General features: G+C 35.4%; 1 protein-coding gene across 5 annotated transcripts in view; it reads right to left on the minus strand.

Annotated features, from left to right (window-relative positions):
* promL (prominin-like) overlaps nucleotides 1–20,217 on the minus strand; it is a 77,973-nt gene that overhangs the window by 17,743 nt on the left and 40,013 nt on the right. For 3 of the 5 annotated variants that reach the window (XM_089240138.1, XM_089240136.1, XM_089240140.1), the window contains exons 2-16: nucleotides 11,024–11,303; nucleotides 8,749–8,810; nucleotides 8,121–8,326; nucleotides 7,812–7,932; nucleotides 5,637–5,700; nucleotides 4,766–4,858; nucleotides 3,900–4,111; nucleotides 3,679–3,750; nucleotides 3,512–3,569; nucleotides 2,477–2,556; nucleotides 1,163–1,239; nucleotides 714–866; nucleotides 405–537; nucleotides 244–299; nucleotides 17–89 (exon numbers count right to left, since the gene is read on the minus strand). In XM_089240138.1, coding sequence (XP_089096264.1) covers nucleotides 17–89; nucleotides 244–299; nucleotides 405–537; nucleotides 714–866; nucleotides 1,163–1,239; nucleotides 2,477–2,556; nucleotides 3,512–3,569; nucleotides 3,679–3,750; nucleotides 3,900–4,111; nucleotides 4,766–4,858; nucleotides 5,637–5,700; nucleotides 7,812–7,932; nucleotides 8,121–8,326; nucleotides 8,749–8,810; nucleotides 11,024–11,279 — 1,716 coding nt within the window. In that variant the 5' untranslated portion in view covers nucleotides 11,280–11,303. Of the gene's footprint in view, nucleotides 1–16; nucleotides 90–243; nucleotides 300–404; nucleotides 538–713; nucleotides 867–1,162; nucleotides 1,240–2,476; nucleotides 2,557–3,511; nucleotides 3,570–3,678; nucleotides 3,751–3,899; nucleotides 4,112–4,765; nucleotides 4,859–5,636; nucleotides 5,701–7,811; nucleotides 7,933–8,120; nucleotides 8,327–8,748; nucleotides 8,811–11,023; nucleotides 11,304–13,090; nucleotides 13,567–20,217 lie in introns of those variants that run through there. The other 2 variants (XM_089240139.1, XM_089240137.1) reach the window with 2 other exon arrangements.

A 20,217-nucleotide genomic window follows, 5' to 3' on the forward strand; every position in this document is an offset into this window, starting at 1 on the left:
AATTTTGGAGACTTACTTTTAAAACTTTCGAAGCACTTCCATTAAATAAATCCAGAGCTTCAAATATTGAGACATCATTTTGGCAATCACTGTGATGAGAATAAAAAAAATGTTAATTGAAATAATTGAAATCATGCCTAATAAAATCATAAGTATAAAAATGAAATTAAACACGGATGGACTAAATGTATTCAGTAGTTACTATTAAACAGCAATACAGAAATGCAATAAAAATGTACTTACTTGAGAAGTTTGCTTGGCACAAAATCTAAGCTGTCATCATATTTGCTTTCTTTCACCTGGAGAATGAAATTTTGAGATGAAAGAATGGAAAAAAACTTATCCATGAATCAAAAATATTTTATAGAATAACACATAATTAAAACTTTAAAAATAGATCATACCCTATCCAAGATTGTGAAGTTATGTTTTGAAAATGGAATGCAAGCACAAGACTGCACGTTCCCGCCCACCACAAAAAGACCAAGAGCTATTAGCATCAACAGCCAGGACACGAGAAAGAAATAATAAACAGCACTGAAAAAAAGAAAAAATTGTGGCTATTCTAACAATACTGCCTATACTCACCAAATTATACATTTTATAAATGTGCAATGTAACAGATATTTATCAAACGTAGAGTTAGTGAAGAGGCCCCTCTATTTATGACGAGCCTATTTAGACTATAAACAAGTATTATATATTTAACTTACAGCACTAAACAGAGTCCACCACAGTGAGATGTCATGGATCTTTTAGAAGGATGATAACCCTTGCGGTATCCACAGCAGCCACATACCAAACCCAATATGAGGAACACAACAGGTATGACAAGAACTACAGTAATACCAAGCATGATCCACCATCTGACAACATAAAATATACATGTTTAAAGTCTCATTGTCAAACCACAACATCCAAATATAGGACAAAACATATGTTATTACCAACAGTTTCAATTATGACAGACTGATATTATATGCTTGTATATACATAATTTAGTAATTCAATAGATAAAATTTCAATATTTCTAATAAAATAAAACATCTTAAGAAATTTAAAAGCTTTCATTCTTTAAAGCAACATTCTTTTGGAAATCAAATATGAAACAAACTAAAAAATTTTGACTTGAAACTGCAGATATTGAAAGAAAAAGAAATACCTATAAAAATTGTAAGTGTCAGATTCCCTGACCATAATATCAACTATTTCTTGCCCTTGACTAGCTAAATTCCGGGCCTGGAAAAAATACTGAAGTTAAATATGATGACCAATATTTTTTCACAAACTTGATTACACAAAAAAAATTATGAAACAATATTTTATAAAGTGTCTTAATCACTTAGAAACCCATCAGAGGCATGACATCACCTTCAAATGTCAATAAAATCAGCTACTAAATTAAGTTTCACAGAACAATATATGCTGGGGGTCAGCCAACAGCATGATCTGCCAAATAATTGGTTGCTTTTTCACCTGCAGAATTTTTACGAGTTAAGAAGAGCAATGTGGTGTTATTCTTTTTTTAGTGGCAGAAGGAGTTTGGGTTTGCAAAGTGCATTGGTGAAAGGCAGTGTATGGTGAGCATTGACTCGTGAGCAGGACTGGCACAAGCGTTTTCACTGTGAACCCACTTTTCTGTAGGAGTTTCTCTATAATGATGGCACAAACGGAACCAAAACTCATTCCCACCACCTTGCTGATGTCCCTTATGGTGCATCGTCTGTTTGAGCTAATTATCTACTCTAATTCTTTTCCAAAGCATCCACGATGACGTGATCTTTACCAGGTTGAATATTATCATTTACAGATTCTCGTTTCTTGGAGAAACGCTTGTACCAGTCCTGCATACGAGTCAATGACAATACATTTTCTTCGTACACTGATTTCATTTGCCAATGCACTTTACGAACTCCAACTCCTTCTGCACACACAAAAAAAAATATATAAAAAATCACACCATTTGTTGCAACCAACCTATTGCTTGTTGGACGATACTGTCTGCCGAGCATCAGCACATATCACATGATTCTGCACAACTACCTAGTACAAGAGTTCTTAAACTTTTTCCAGCCACGGCATACCTTAAACCTAATCAATGCTTATCCCTGGCTTCCCCAGAGCAGTTTAACAAAGAATCTCTCCAGAAAACCTTTGTCGGGCTGCCGCTTTGCAGCACATAATTTGGGAACCCCAGACCCAGAGTTTTCCTTAAATTCTGCTCTACTTCTACACAAAGCTTTGCGACAATCATATAAAAATAAACCAAATTATAACTGCTAAATTTTCATTTCATCCACTATTCAAGTTTTAACATCAGCAACGAAATGAATTAACTTTGTTATAAATCCTTAGTTGATTATATTTCTAGTTATTGTATTCGATATGACAATCTTTTTTTTTGGTACTGATATCTGGTGTAAAAATTAAAGAAACCACCTATTGTTATCAGACAAGTAAAAAATTATTTACTTACACTGTCAGCATACATTTTTATAGATTTTATAATGCTTTCAAGTATCTCATCTTGCCTTGGTTTCAGTCGATCTAGAAACCCTAAAAATGTAGAGGGGGAAAAAATTAATAAAATACTAGAAAAACACAAATTTAACAGATTGAAGAGCCATAAAAAACGATTAATAACTGAGTAAATAAATCAAGCCTGCAGAAAATAAAAAGTATATATAATTAACCAGCCATCTGGCTACACTGAAATATGTCACAATTTCGGGCATAATTTAGAAAATTATTAATTGCTTCAATTATTAAATTAATTTTTGTTGATTTTGTAAAACAATAAAGAACATGACACAAACACTCAGTTTCAATGTGTTCATAAAAAATTTAAATCAATAAATTTATTAGCTTGAAACTTCCAAAAAAGGAAAAGGAGAAATTAATTGGCCAGATGAATAAATTAGAAATGTTCTGAGATAAAATACATAAACACACACGATACAATTTTTTATAGGTAGTAATCAGACAAAATTGAAGATAGATTCTTGTTTTTCCCACTAGAATGCAACTTTATGAAACCCCCGCAAAGGTGTTGCCATCTTTTTTAATTAATGGGCTGGAGTTGACTACAGGTAACAGGCTAAAACATGGTATTCCTCTGATGTTGCATAGATTTTTCTTTTTTTGAACATACAGCTTTTATGGGCCAAACGAAACCTCCTTCATATGGACACACAGCCACAGGTTCTATATCCCTGTTCTTCATACATGAACATGGGAAAGCAGTCCTCAAATACGTATTTATAAGTTTTTTTCTGGTAGCCATTGACTCAATTTATAGCACTGTGATTATTTTATATGTTTGAAGTAGATTCCAAACACTGCCATCATGCTAGAATTCAAATTTGTGTCAAGCCATTTTTCTTCACACCAATCATTTTATACACATGAGAGCAAATTAGAAAAGAACCACCAGACAAAAGTATGATACTCATGCAACACCAAATTAGAAATACAATTGATTCTATAATTCTTAATAAAATATTACTCTTACTTTTCAAATCTTCCCTTTTCTCTCTTATCATGCTGCTCAGGAAAGTTTTGTTACGCATCTGAAAATGAAGGAAGTTAAAGTGATATATAGGATTTAGTAATTGTGTATTTCTTTTCTATAATAGCAAGATGTTGTATATACAAAAGCTTAAAAATTTTACAGCATACCTTTTCAGCAATGTTCTTCAATTCTTTTGAGTCAGCATTTAACAGTCTCTGGAGTTTTGCATCTATTTCAGCCTTGAAAGTATATGGATAGGATTTTTTTTAACACATAAAAGTTTATAAATAGAACTTCAAATTAAATAATCAATGAAGTAACAAATAAAAACTAAATGAAAGTAAAAACGTACTAATAAATATAGATCACTGAAAAAAAAAAGCTTTACCTGAATGTGGCTGACATTCAGTTTATCAGCAGAAAGCTTCCCAAGAATTATTTTGCACACATTACTGCCAGATGATGTACACTGAGCTTCAAATTTCTCTGTTTCTTCTGTGAGATTCTGTATGATGTTTCTCAAATCTTGAATATCTCCTGCCATTCTTGCTGTAACATTTCTCACTTCTGGCACATAATGTGTCTTTACTTCAAGAACCCCTGAAAAAGGGAGAAAACTTGCTTTAACACTGTGTGTGTGTGTGTGTGTGGGGGGGGGGGTTATAAAGTTTTGAAATTATCTAAAACATATCAAACATAATCTGATATACAACCAGTTTTGGAAAAAATAAGTTTAATACAGTAGTGGGTTTTATACACATTTTGTAAAACAAATACTATATTTTTTTTATTCAGTTCCCTAAGCAGATTGTAAAAGACAACATCTACAATCTAGGTTCTCTCTAAGGTAGCCCAAGCAGCTGCCAATGTCCTCTCAGGTGCAACCAGTTTAACAGCCAATTGTTTAATTATTTGAATACCACTGGTTTAAGATTATACTATTGAATTTATGTTGATATAATCATAAATTTAATAGTATAATCATAAATTTAATAGTATAATCATAAATTTAATAGTATAATCATAAATTTAATAGTATAATCATAAATTTAATAGTATAATCATAAATTTAATAGTATAATCATAAATTTAATAGTATAATCATAAATTTAATAGTATAATCATAAATTTAATAGTATAATCATAAATTTAATAGTATAATCATAAATTTAATAGTATAATACAATAGTACATCTTTATTGTATGATAAAAAAACCTCTATTTTACATTCTATTCTTCCTAAGCATTACTTACAAGATGCAAAGTCCCCCAATTGATCTAATCTTTCTGGTGTGAATGCTTCGATTATATCACTTTCCAAAGGAACAGCAAAACCTTTTTCAAAATCTGGAAAGGGAAAAAATACTTTTATTGATAAAGGTTTACACAAAATATACAGAAAAACTGGCTAATTTTGTAGAGATACTGATTTTCATCTCTGCCCCTACAGGAACTCTAACCCAGGTCCCTGGAATGCCAGTCAAGTGCTCTACCATCTAAGCTATAGTGACAGATAGAATGTTTAACCAATGGAGCGCATATATATGCTGAATGATACCGTGCATGGTTGGTAACAAGAATCAGCTATGGCTTGTAAATGACGTTAGGCCACTAGAGCCTTAAGCAGGTTTGTTTCCTTCCCAACTTTGAGGCGCACAAGGGGGACCAATCTCCCCATTAAAAAGTCTCACCACAGAGAGCAACAAGCCTGCAATGATACAGTTATTTAATCATTACACTTCACTCATAGTTGGAAAAACTGATGGCAGCACCACACATAGAAACAAACTTCATGTCAGGTTAATAACACATGCACATACATTCCAGCATGTACCAATTTGTTAGAGGTTCCGCAGAGGAATGTGGACGAGGTGCATGTGTGATTTATTAGAGCAGGTATAATTTCACTTTATTGAAATTTATTTTAAATCAATTCTTTACCATTCAAGAAGGTGCCACCAAAATTAAACAATTTTAAATAGAAATCCCAGGGATTAAAAGGGAAAAAGGTTTGTAGTAAATGAAGAACAATGAATATATTGAAAAGTAAATAACATGTGTATATGAATACATTTCTTTTCTACCACTCAAAGATAAAATTTAAAGAAAGAGCAAATATACTCACTGTCTTTGTCTTGTACACTTTTAATGATATCATTGAATTGTTCCTTGGCTATTTCATTTACCTCCTGTAAAAATAAAATGTGCAAAGATAAAAAAAAATTATCATGAATCTATTTAAGTTTTTGGAGTAGCAACAGCTACTAACACATGGTATATAAGTAATGTGTTACCTGAATCCTCAACAATCTCTTTATATAATAGCAGCTAGATTTGTCAGTATAAAAATCATGTTATGTTTTTAAAACTGAAAAAACACTATCAATGAACAAAAAAAAATTCCAGTGTTTCCTCAAAAGGAACACACATAATATTTGATGGATTCAGTTAGGCTTACAAAAGAGGCAAAAAGTAACAGGACTACCTTTTATGTCAAACAGAACAGTACATATACTTATTTTAGAGCAAATTACTATTTCTCAGAATTGTGGGGTTTTCCTTTCATTTTTTCCAGAAAAACACATGTTTTGAATGAAGAAAGCAAGTAAAAAATAAATGTTTACATAACCCTAATGTGTATTATAGGTTTTCCTTCATTTCACTAATGTTTGAATACGAAATATTTGCTATATAAGCTACTTGCATTTAAATAGTCGATTTGATTTAAAGCCACAATCCGTCCTGAAGAATTTTGAGGCTATAACAAGTTTGACATTATATCGTATCATGGTCAGAATAGAATGGTTTCACAGAAGCACTATCAAATTCACACATTTTTTACCAACTACTGTATCTCAATGCCTTACTAGTGTTATTCGATGAATAAAATAACCCAAATAAAATAACACAATGGTAAAGCTGTAAACACTGTAAAATTACTTTAATATATCTGCATATACAACTTGACAGAAACGTGCAGTTACCACTGAAATTATTGTAATTCTGCATAAATTTAGTGATGCACCTGATAAGTGCAAAAGCAAAAGGAAATAATAACGGCATTGGTTTTAGTCTGCATATTGTTTTTTTAAATGAAATTTGTTTTTCAGGAATAATAAGAAATAACTCTTTCAACATGATTGAATAGAGCAAATTGAGAGAGACGATCTCTTAATGACCAGGGCACAAACTTCATCCTTAAACCTCTCCAACATCACAAGAGTGTGCCAAAATATATGTTTGCCCCAGCTAACCAAGCATCTAGTGGCAGCCCTGTTAATGACTACCCATACCACTTGAACTGTAATGACTAGCAACTAAAAAAAATGCACTGTTGAAAAACTTACTTTGGCAATAGTGAACAAACTGGTGCAGTGCACTCATTTGTTTTTTTAGCTTTAAGGTCCATATACACATTCAGGTATTCATGAGAAATGTGATTTCTAGCTGCCCCCCCCCCCCCCAACAACAACTCCAATCTTTACTTTTTTTTTAAGTCTTTTGCTCTAAACTGTTGCGTTGACCAATAACAGTGGAATGAAAAGGATAAATCCTCAACTCCTTTGGAGAAAAAAAGCAAAATGATGGGCGAAGAAATGTGGAAATTCTTGGAAAATGACAGACTTTGTATACATCAAAAACAATAGTTGGCATTATAATGAGTTGGCGATAAAACACAGGTTTTTTTACATTATATTTCCTATATGGTAGACGTGAAAATTTGTGGAAAAGGGGTTGGTGCTATAGGTGGGAGGGGCGCGACAACAAGGTTTGACTGTACTTAAATGGTAATTTACTAAACTTTAAAAATATAACAGTATTTAATATTTTTTCGTTTTTCTTTTGTTAACTTACTGTTATTCTTTTGTTACTTTCAGCAAAATAAAAACTAATGTGAGAGCCATATCAAAGTAACTGTTGCAAATTCTGAACTTTTGTTTCTTAATAATATGTGTCTTGCCTCGATCAAGCAATATGATACATGTAAATAAAGTTTCAATAATATATTAAATACATAAAGAAGCTTCAGTAATAAGAATTTTGAACTTGAAAAGTTGGCAGAAAAATACAACAGTGGCAAAGTCTGAGATTCAATTCTGAAACTGAAATCGTATGATGAATATTGTACATGTTAAATTATTTTTCAGCAGCCACTTGGCAATCATTTCATATTTTCAAACACATATTTTATCATCACAGAGGCCTGATCAACATGACTACTAGTTGCAAAATCTCCATCTTAAAAATTTAACTGAGAATAGAAAAAAATTGAGCATATATTCTTGTGATCATAAATTACCTGTTCTGTATCATTTGCAAACTGTGAGAGCATAGGAAAGATGCTGCTGGCATTTCTCTTCAGACTGGGAAGGCTTCGACTCATGTGTTCGTTGATGATGAACATGCATGTGATAGGGACCCTGGACAAAATAATTTAAAAAAAGTGTTTTAATCCAGTTGTGTTTTCATTAACAAATTCCAGATTATGTGAGCATCACAGACAAAATAAAATAGCAATTCAGTTAAACCTTGATTTAACAATAAAATTACTTGGCTGCCAGGCAGAAAGATCCATTTAATACACAAATAATAAAATGATAATACTTACACAAGGAATGCTATGAACAAAACGAGACAGAACTTGTGAGTGGTCCGCCAACAGCTCATGTGCCGAGTTTGCCTTTGACTGTCTTTGGCACCGCACCTGCCACACATTCGACAGCACAAAAATACGAACCCTGCACTGAGCATTATGATAACATATGCCAATCCTAATGACATCATAGCTAAAAACAATGAATTCTGCTTGGCCAGCTACAAATGAAAGACCAAAAGAAAAAATAAATTAAACAGAGACATTACAAAAGAAGACTTAGATCTCATCAAAATAATAAAAACGAGATTTCCACTTCAGAGGTTCTCTCTAAAAGCGAGTCCACACTGCTTGAATGCAGACTTGTACTCGTATGTACTTTATTGAGCTAGTGGATAAGCTTTTTGTCCAGCTGCGATGGGAACGGTTTAAGAACTAAAGCTTGTAGCAATTGGATGATTTCAAAACAAAATTATCCAGTGAAAATTTCTACAATATATTTTTTTAAATCACAATAAAAAAAATAAAATACAAAAAAAGCAAAAGCATTTAAATTTATACATTTTTCATACATGCCAAGCCCCAGAATAGATACCTTATAATTAAGTTAATTATAAAAATGAGGGGAAAAAAAAGAACTGACCTCCATGACAGATGATGGAAATTCAAAATGCAATGATCCCTCTATATAATAAAGAATGACTTCTGTAAAAGAAAACAATTTGCATTTACTACAAATTAACTGACAGAGAATCAACATTTTGTAAAGCCAAAAATATCTAGATACATAGCATGTTCAGAAAATTGGCTGAATACCAGTGCTTGACAAACGTGAAAAAAAATTTAGGTGCCAATTAAATGCTTTAAAGGCCAAGTGTATTTTTTTCCTCCCAGAGCCCATCAAACACATAGAAAATTTAGGCATGAATGCTAATTTTTTAATTGCCATGTCGACCTGGCACTTGAGATTTGTCAAACACTGCAAGATACCCAATACTAAATAACTTTCCTCAGAGGAATATGGACAAGGTGCATGTGTGGTTTAGTAGTAATAGTGCTAAATAACTAGCACTATTAATAAATGGATGGTTTTTATATAAAAGGAACCAAGCACCCTTAACTCCTTTACAGTCAGTTTTTTTCCCCTCAAAATGAACTTGTCCAAGTTTAGACATCTTTTTCTCTCTTTTTTTGTTTCTCACCCTTCTAGGACACTTAGACTTGTTTTTCAGGTTTCCGTCTCCAACAAGATCTTTCATTTTCTCTCACTGTTCAAAAATCCAAAACATACCCATACTCTATCTGGGCCGTCTTCGGGCGTTTTGGCTTTATAGAGTTAAATCAAAACTGAGAAAAAAAAGCCATTTAAAAAGTTTCTTCGATTCAGTTATCTCTTCAGTTTGATAGTTGGTTCAAGTGCACACAGACGGCATCACAGACTATATGTCACTTGATTTTATTGAGATAAAAAAAAAATCCCACCTTTTTCAATAGTTCAGATGTCAGTATGAAATGTTAAAAATGATGCTTAGTTCCTTTTATATAAAAGCCGTCCATATAGGTGGTTCAAAAGAAACATAAGCAGAGCTAAAAACTCAAATATTTGATAAGGTGACAGCATTATATGGTTTGGTATTTGTAGCAGAGCACTGAATATGATCAACCTGAGACCCATGTCCACCAAATGGATGAGAATACTCAAAACATTTACATCCTTTTCCTAAACTTGCTATCTGTCCTGTATCACTACTGCACATTAATAAGAAATAGGATTTTACATATTGAATTGCAGATTATTATGCTTTCCTTTGCACTGCTACCAACTTCAAATGAATTGGTGCATGTCTGAATGTGCCCTGCATGTGTTTAAGCAGTGCTACCATCTGTCTTCTGAATAGGGAAAGAAATAACTTGCAAGTTATTTCCCAGCTGTCAACAATGAGAATTGGGGAGGTTTTCCTGTGAATCGAAATTTCTGTATAAATATAAAAAGGATTTTTCAAAAACAATATAGGGATTTTTCACAAAAAGTAATATTGTAGAAATTTTTGTCCTATGCAAAAACCTGACATGGTGTTAATTGACTTTGGTATGCACAAAGTCGCCAATCATCACCAACCAGTGGATTAAATTACCTGTCACTGCTACTCCCAAATCAAATGTCATCAACAAAATAATTGCCATAGGGCCCAAAACGGGATAGTCAAATCACAGATACAAGTCATCTCATCAATTTCAGATGTCGAAAGGCCAAATGATGCTGGCTGTTTGGCAAATTGTCTTTTTCTCCCTCGAAAATGAAATATGATTTGAGGCAATGGTGATCATTTACTTTATGCTTGTGATGTCATTACAGGGATAAAGAACAAAAGAACTTTCCAAATAAATTTTTTTGGGTCACAGTGACTAGTCCCAGAAAGAAAGAAATGTTATTGACCATATGTCTTGTGGGGAAAAAAGTTTGGCTTCCAAGAAATTCCGCTATGTTTTTTTCCCCCTCTTCTTTTGTATGGCAAGTCCGGTGCTATAACCCAGGGGTTCTCAAGCTCTGCGACATCTTGGGGTGTGCCGCTAACCTTTGTCAGGGATACTGCTGATAAAAGTTTTTCAAAAACTTTGTTGAATTACTTTTTGGAGAGCTGCGGACAAGCACTGATTGGAGAAAGGTGTCAGGGGTGGAAAAGTTTGAGAACCCCTGCTACAGCCAATGCCTGGGTGGTGTGTAACATACATAGATAGAAAAGTTAACGTATATCCAAAAATATGAAGTAGTAGAAAACCAAACTGTCAGTATCTCCTAACATCCCAATAAAGTTATTCCTGTTTGATTTTAACCTATATTGAACGTTATGCATGTGCGTAAACACAATAGAATGCATTTCAATTTTATAAAACAAAAATTAGAAGATGAGGATTACCTATAGCTTTGTCATCTGGCTTTATAAGCATCAAGAATTCCTGGACTAAGTCATACCATCCTTTCAGAGCAGATTCCTCCATCTTTTTAAGCTGCTCGAGCCGTTTCTTCATGTGTATCGTGCTTGGCTTTTGAGTTACCGGAATTTCAGTTATGGCAGGATCACTATCTGGCACGGCAGCAGCAATACTGCTGAGTATTACCACCACCACACAGAAGAGACACAGAAGTGGGATGATCTGCACTTTGTACGCCATTGATCACAGACAACTGCGCTGAACCTGTGAAAGAAAAACACTTCACTTAAAAAATGAATAAAAACGAGAAAAATCAATTGTATTCTTCTATTTAACATTAAATTAACCCATATGTGCCCATCAATTTTCCAAAAAAAATTACAACACATGTTTTCTTGTTAAGCTGTACTCAAATGAGGTTAACAGAATGTCAAAAAAATATTTCTATTAACCTGTTTGTGGTTTTTAAAATGTTAAAAAAAAAAAAGTTTGATAAAATTTCGTGCTTTTTTAACCCCTACAATTCGTGAAAAGAAAAGAAAATAGACAAGTATCTAATTTTAAAAAGGCTTGACAAATCTCAGGCGCTAGGTTGCCACAGCGACTGCAAGAGATCTATCTGTATGACCTGTCCAAAGAATTTGTTAGTGTTAGTAGATATCCGTGCCAAAACCAGGATTCAAACCCAGACCTACACACATTAAGGTCTTATTAACGCCTAATATGCTAGCCCCTCGACTGCCAAGCAGCAATACAATTATACACTATGGAGGGGCCTTGAAAAATGCTGGTCAGGTAGCCATCAAAGACCCGTCTTTGGGGAGGGGAGAATATAATTCAAGAACCACTTGGTATGTTTTCACTAATGTCTTAGGTTCTTCCCGTATCTGGGTTGCAGAGACCTGAATGAGGCAATTTCCCATTATTCTGAGTGAAATCACTGATCACAACATATCAATACAGAAATAGATTTATTACGACAGCTGTTCCAAACAAACCTCAGTCAGGCACCACTGTGGCGACAGTGGGGTTCGACTCTAATAAAACCAATACGCTTATATTTTTCTTTCAGTTTTGCAAAAGATCTTTTATATTCCTCCGACAACGAGATGAATTTTCGCGGTGTCTTTGACGTCAGATGATTTTATTCAATTTTTTTTCGGTAAAACGATTGCACATCGAGAAAAGTTCATCAGTGACTGAGCTTTCACGATTGGCTTGTCCTTCTAGGATAAAATAGAATCGTTTGACGTGACATGATGTGGCGTAGCCAAATCTCATCTCGTGGTAGGAGGACTATATCAAACTTTTATAGTGTAATCCCAGCCGTCCGCACATTCAGAAATGTGTAGAGGGTATGCATACCTCTTGAAAAGCTTACATATAGGTAGAGCTCCATTGTTTCCCTCACCCTTCCAAAGCACGCAGGAAACTGGCATAAATTTCATATCGTGCCATTAACAATATTTTTCCCCATGGGCGGGCATTGCCCCCCCCCCCCTCCCCAGTGTCAAAGGTGGAATCGACTAATCTAATGTATATATGAATTGACATCATGCCTCCCAGCAATAATGATTGTGCCCCCCCCCCCCACCCTAGACTTCCAAGTCTATCTCCGCCTATGTTTTCCCCCCACTTTATTACTTCACTCCATATTGTCTTGTCCGCATAGCTTTACATAGCCTACCAACCAGTTCAAGAACCTCTTTCAACCTGATAAAATTAAAGTTGTACATGTGACATACACTGAGACACTGTATGTAATGTTGACATTAATTATGAACTACTCTGTAGACACGTGTAAATTCATAAACAAATAATTTGATTTTTAGAACTTCAAAGGAAATGGCAGGTATTAAATCCGCTAAATAAACACACTATTGAAACGTAAGGGAGAACCAAATTCCCGAGTTTAGCCATGTTAACAGACACCACATGTTAGGGAATATGGTGGCTAATTAAGCATAGACCTCTGATCAGCACAAGATCGATTAATAAGTCTACTTTTAACTTTCATAAAATAACAATCAATTAATCAATTCCTCACTCACCACCACACTAATAATAATAATGGAGGAGTTTGACAATCTTATGGTAATAATGAGGAGGAAGGGCTCTTCCTCTTTCCTCAGTCATAACTGGAAGCGTTATTTAATTGCATCCCAGCGCCCGCAATGTCTCTCACTCACTCATCACGGATATTTTTAACAAAAAGAAAATGACGACTGTATCGTAATTGCAGACGAGAGCTGGCTGTGTGCGTCGTGTGCGCGATGCAGCATTTGTGCAAAGATGGAAATTGGAAACAAACGGGCAGCAGTCAAATAAACAACAACAACAAAAGTGATAGAGACAGCAGAAAGAAAAGGGGAAAAAAAAAGAAAGAAAGAATTTTCTCCACACGTTTATGTTGTTACACACAGGATCAAGAGGATGCCGTGACGTCAGGAACATCCTCTGAGGGAGGCCCATGAAAAATAAAAAACTAGGATGGCGAGTGAGTGAATGAAAGAAAAAAAAAAACTCGGAGGGATGAGTTTTTCAAGTTCGCCAATCAAAACGTGCCTTATGTAAAGCTTGTTCTGTCTTAACTGACGTGATAATGTCTACGATTGGCGAACGCGTGGTCGCCGGTATCCTCCCGAGGCCGTAAACACATCATCCCCATTTAGCAGACTTCAGCCCCGTTGTAAACACTGCATGATAGATACAGGAAAAACTCGTTTTTAAGACGCCAAATGGCTGTCGTAGGGCAGGTTAATTTGGCGGCAGACGGAGCGTCTCGGCGACGCGATGGAGCGATTTCCAGAATGCAGGAATCATGTCTAATAAAGATTTTCTAGTACTTATCTATTTTTTTACTTATTAATATCTCGGGCAAATTAGTGCAAAAAAATATTAATCTATTAAAACCACGAATAACACAAAAACTCGCCAAGATTCCTCCAAACAAATTAATGAATTTGACGGAAATTCAAGAGAAAAATGAAATAAGAATTCAGAATTTTTAGTGCCGTCTTAACGCATGGGCCTCCACGGAGGCCTCAAGAGAAGAGGGGGGCCCCACAAAAATGAGATCTGGTTGACATTTTTTAGAGTTAATCAGGTGTGGCCTCAGAAAAATCACTTGGCCCGGGGGCCCCCATGATGCTCTTAAGACGGCCGTCCCCCCAAATTGATTTGGATAAATTGCGTAAGGCATGCATAACTTCTTCCACGAATTGTAAATTTTCATTGATCTCATTTATTCTGGAATTGTTTCTTTCATTAAAAAAAATAATAATAAATACTTTTTAAATAAATATTGTGAATGCTCATTATTTTTGAAATTAACACATCTGAATTACCTTTATTCATTAGTTCATATTTTTCATTAAAGAAATTGCATTATTTCTTTAATGGTTAATGTTAGAATTTCTGTAATTACTCGTGTGGTTGCCGAGTTCAAGGTCGTAACTGGGCTGGGGCAACCGGGGGCCCCCACAAAAGTATACATTTGTTTTGCATAATAATTACCCTTTCAAGAGGGCGCCCCCCTCCCCAAGAAAAAGTCTGCCCCGAGAAGGCACACTACGGCCCTGACTGGGATCTAGAGCTCCTTGAAATTCCCCTATAGGCACCCAATGGGAACGAACGAGAGAAGTCGCATGCTGATTAGGGCCGCGACTTCGGTTACCCAAGAACCAAGAGTTTTGTGAGGTAGCGGGGGGGGGGTGAGGCATACTTGAGACCTTGACAGCCATTTATCAGAATTCTTGCATATTTGTGTTTTATAAAGAGGGAGATTGAAAAGTCGGAGTGGGGACCTTGTTTGACTCGAAGGTATTAACATACGTCAGATGTTACTGACCCATGCTCAAAATTTGGGTCGCAGGGGTTCCTGAAATGGGTCGCACGAACTCACTTTTTATTCAGTTGTAAATAAGTTCATTTGTTACACCACTGGTTTCACAGGCGTCTTAACGACTTCAGAGCAGTGGCCTAGACTCGGACCCAGACATTTTTAGGGGCCTATTAAGTCATTATTTTATGTATTTTTTGAGAGAGTTCGGTATGGCATTACAGAATGCCCTGGAATGCTGAAAATTATCTATATAAAACTGTAATGAAAGGAAAATTAACGAATTAATTAATTTTAGAATTCAATTCATTAATTTTAGAATTGATGAATTGCAAAAAAATTTTAAATTTTGAAAATTAATGAATAATTAGTTAATTTGTATTTAACTAATTGAACAAAATTAATAAAAAATGCTTCTAAAATTAATGAAAAAGAATTGATAAAAATGATTGGAAATTAGTTAGAGAAAGAATTCCAGAATTTACGAAAGAAATCACTTCAGAAATAGGAAGAGCTTTCACTAATTTGGGAACCCCTTGTTTGATTCGGGTCCGTGGGTTCAGACCCCGCTGACCCAACTGGTAAGACGCCATGGACTGGTTTCACTTAGCCTATTTCAGAAACTGATTTTTAAACAGAAATATTTGATGAGAATTTTTCAATTAAAAATAGACCGATGGGTCCTGAATTTGATCATGTGGGGTTTTGGGTCACGGCTGAAAAAAGTTAAGAACCCCCTTCTCATACGTTAAGCTCCGTGGCGTCTTAACGAGTGGGCCCCGTTGGATTATTATTAATGAACCGTAGTCAAACTTGAGCAATTATCTAAATTATTTAAGGAGTTTCAATAATTCGGAAATTTTTTTTCTATCAACTGCGAAAATTCTCATTCATTCTGAATTAAATTATTTCGTCAATTCTGAAAAACTATTCTTCTCTTGTTAATTCTGAAACTTCTCTTGTTAATTCTGAAACTTCTCTTGTTAATTCTGAAACTTCTCTTGTTAATTCTGAAACTTCTCTTGTTAATTCTGAAACTTCTCTTGTTAATTCTGAAACTTCTCTTGTTAATTCTGAAACTTCTCTTGTTAATTCTGAAACTTCTCTTGTTAATTCTGAAACTTCTCTTGTTAATTCTGAAACTTCTCTTGTTAATTCTGAAACTTCTCTTGTTAATTCTGAAACTTCTCTTGTTAATTCTGAAACTTCTCTTGTTAATTCTGAAACTTCTCTTGTTAATTCTGAAACTTCTCTTGTTAATTCTGAAACTTCTCTTGTTAATTCTGAAACTTCTCTTGTTAATTCTGACTTTATTCTAACTTAATTTTCGTTAATTATGAATCTTCACCCATTTTGAAATCATTATTTTCGTTAATTATGAATCTTCACCCATTTTGAAATCATTATTTTCGCTAATTCGATCATTTCTTCATTAGTTCCGAAGCCATTGCTTCCATTAATTCAGAATTTTTAGCCATTCTGAAACACTATGCATCAACTTCTTTGAATGGTTCTGAAATTTCAACTTAAAAATAAGCTAATATTTTCGAGAGGATATTTTTCAGTGTTGCTGTATATTCTGTAACTGGGAATTTTCGACATCCTCGCTAACTACCGTTTATCAAATCTGAGCGCAAAGGTGTCCTCAAAAATGTTTGGTCCCCGGGTCCCGAACTCGTAGAGACGCCACCGATTGTCAGAACAATTTCCGAAATACTTGCGCATTGGTCAACAGGAGAAAATAATAACCGAATTCAAGAACCAGTTTCCCGATACAACGAGAAGTGTTTCTATAAGCACTTTGGGCGTGAGCGATGTAAGCCATGCCATGGTTATTACTGCGATGAGGATGTGAACTAGTCTATTATAATACTATAATAATTGAACTTTAGATAGTTTTTTTTTATTATACTTCTCTTGTAATGGAAAAAGGGGTTAAAAAAAATCTTTCTGCTTGCTTTTATTACAATCTCCCCCCCCCCCCCCCCGAGTGCCACGAACACGAAGAGAGGTTCGTGGTGGGGTCGACGTATTATTACGTGTAACCCTTTCATGAATTTCACATTGTAAGAAATGTGATCTTTGTTCTACATTATAAAAAAAAAAAAAGTGTGGGTCTGGGTCATGGATATTGATGATTTTAAAAATATATTGCAGTATATGGTGAAGGTTAACGTAGAATTGTTGTAGAATAAAAGGATCGATTGCGAGATTATGGAAAAAGGGATTCCCTGAAAAAAAGAAAACTTGTGGGAATCGGGTCACGAAGATTTAATACTGTGTTACTCAGACTTACACGATCCTCTGATTTAGGTCTTCGAGATAAAAAAAAACAGATTCCTGCCATATAAGTGCAGCCCCCCCCCCCCATATCTCAAGGCGAACCAGGGTTTTGGGGAATTTAAAAAAACGTGTCCCTACTGCCGTCTCAAAAGCATCATAGCCCAGGAGCAAACGAAATATACATATTGTCATAAATCATCATGCCAGATCTTATCATGGAAGCCCCTAAGCAACTGAAGTCCTCGCATGGCCCATCCCACAAGGGAGTGGGGCTGACAGGGCTCCAGCCACGCAAGGGGGGGGGGGAGCGAGAGTATTCGCATTTTTTTGCACTATAAATCCATAATAGAGGGGCCAGTAAACAGTTGGCTTGGGGGACCCGCGAAAGATCCCAGCCTAGGGGCCAGCCTGGAGGCCATGGGTCCTTGTACCATGCCCGGACAGGATTCGTGTGTTTAGATGCCCTTGGGTGTCCCGTAAAATACATGAAAATTCCTTCAATTCAAGAATCCTCACTTCTGGTGGATAAAAATTTCCAAAAAAAAAGACAAAACATCCTTTTTAAACTTTATTCTGATAAATCTTCTGATAAAACTTCTTAAAGTTTATTTTGACATTCTGATAAATCGGAAAACGACATTCAGGATCTAGCTCAGTGTTACCCAAAGTTGGCAATATCGCCCCCTGGTGAGCGATGGAATGGTCCCGGGGGGGGGGGCGATAGAAGCTACGGGTATAACATAGGATCCTATGGGTTCTCTTGAATTGGGGGCGATGAGAGGAAAAACATTTCTTAAGAAGGGGGCGATGGAACAAAAAGTTTGGGCAACTAACTTTTTCCTGTGAAAATGGGGATTTCCAACATTTTGTAGAGTGATAAGTGAAAACTCCCAGTGCTTTTTTTCACCGCATAGGCCTCACCCGGAGACCTCGGATGCAAAGGAGGGTCTCGTGATTATTTGAGATCTGGTAGTATGATTTTCAAGAGAAGGTGAGTAAATTGGCAGGCTGTGAATTTCGACCAGATAGGAGCATCTGAACATCACTTGCCCAGGATGCCGATGATGCTTTTAAGGTGGCCGCAAAGTCGATGCGTAACCACGAGGTTGGAGCCCTGCCAGTCTATTGAGAGGCATATTCACTAATTAAGAGCTTTGGGCATAACCATCACCAGACGAAACACTTGTACAAGAACTATGACTGAAATAATCATGATGCTAATCATTAAATCATAGGGTTTCCATCCGAGCTGATGGTGATTATCTTCTAAGTACGAAGTCAAGCATCCGTCCGCAATGGTGCAAGTGAGCACCATGCCCCCCCCCCCCCCCACGCCAAGGATAGGCTCAGCCTCTCTGATTCCCGGGGATCCAGGACAATTTTTTGTTACTTTATAAATTCACTATAGGGGAGGCCCTACCAAATATTTCAATCCAGGAAGCCTAGCTCCAGGTTGTGGGGGGCCATAGGTGAGCACCGAAATGCACACGGGGAAAGGAAAAATTTTATTCCTACATGAAATGTGCTCTTTTTTTCCAGGTAGTGGGCACATTCTCTTTTATTTCACCTGCACAGACCTGTAGTTTCCTCTGAAGAATTTTGATGTATGCGCAAAATAACAAAATAACATTGCTACCTTCTACAAAAAAGGGGATTTTCTGCGCTCAGCAAAAAACTGTACAAGGAGGGAAGAAATCTCAGTCTCTAAACGTTCATATTTTGCAAACTTATTCACCTAAAAAAAATGATGCCTTTGTTACTTTTATCTACAGCCAATGAACGGGTAAAAATAACTTAATCAGCAACACGTACCTTCTAGAAAATATAAAAAATGAGTATACAGTACAGTTATTACATGTTGAACATTATTGAACTGGAACTACTGCTGTCACCTATGAAATAAAAAATGCAACTGTTGTGATTCTTCGATTAAAATTGATGACCGAATTTTGATTAATGTGCCACATAGAAAAAAAAATCCAAACAGTATAATAAATATTTTACGAGCAATAATATTAGTTAAATTGTAAAGTTTGCTTCGAAATTTTGACAGTTGTTGTGGTAAACTAACGTTAGTAAGATGCGCAGGGCATAGTCCTCCTTGGATTTTTTGTAAGTGTAATCGAAAAAAGGATATAGACTGAAACTGATTCTAGCTCATGTTCTTTGTGCGATTAGAATTTCGAATGTCAAGGGGGGGGGGGGTGAGTATTGTGCATCTTACTAACGTTGGTTTACCGTACACAAACTGTTTAAATTTTGAAGCAAACAATTTAACTAATATTATTGCTTACAAAATATTTATTAATATGATACAATATTGACTTTCTCTCTGCTGCACATTACTCAAAATTCGGTCAATTTTAATCGAATAATCGCAACAGTTTTATTTTTTATTTGGTAGGTGGCAGCAGTAGGTTCAGTTCAATATTTACGTGTAATATAGTATATACTGTGCATTTTGGAAACTTATTTTCAATATTTTCTGGAAGGCACAAGAAATCACATACTGATGAAATTTTATTTTTACCCGTTTACTGGTTGTGGAAGAAAAAAATACTACTACAAATTTTAGGTTTTTTGAAATTAGAAAATAACCTACCATTCCATTACAATGACCCATCGGATAAGTCCTAAATGTTTTCATATGGACTATCGTATGTTTTCTTTTCCGTATAACGGCCACTCGATATAACGTCTGTTTTCGACGGAACGTTGGTGGGGGGGGGGGTCATTATAACGAGCGTCGACTGTACTTTGAATGTTTTGATACCATCTTGGTGTGTATCGAAAGAAATAAACTACTTGTGTTTGGAGGCAAGAAAACAGCTTTCAGCCACGAGTTGAAATTAATTGAAAGTTGCAGACCAGGTGATTCGTCGTCAAAGAGTAAACACACTAGACAAATTTTGTTTAAAACTAATGTTGGACTTCAGGTATAAAATTGTGACCTTTTTTTGTAAAAATAGCAAAAACCAAACAGATTCCATTTCTTACAGCCAAAACCCAAAATCGCCCTGCTCACCCGGCCCAATGTCTGAAATTCAGGCTTTG

The sequence above is a fragment of the Pholcus phalangioides genome, unplaced genomic scaffold, assembly GCF_987345545.1.
Source record: "Pholcus phalangioides strain wild (caught in Gottingen) unplaced genomic scaffold, Ppha-v1.0 ptg000012l_1, whole genome shotgun sequence".
Classification (NCBI taxonomy): Eukaryota; Metazoa; Arthropoda; class Arachnida; order Araneae; family Pholcidae; genus Pholcus; species Pholcus phalangioides.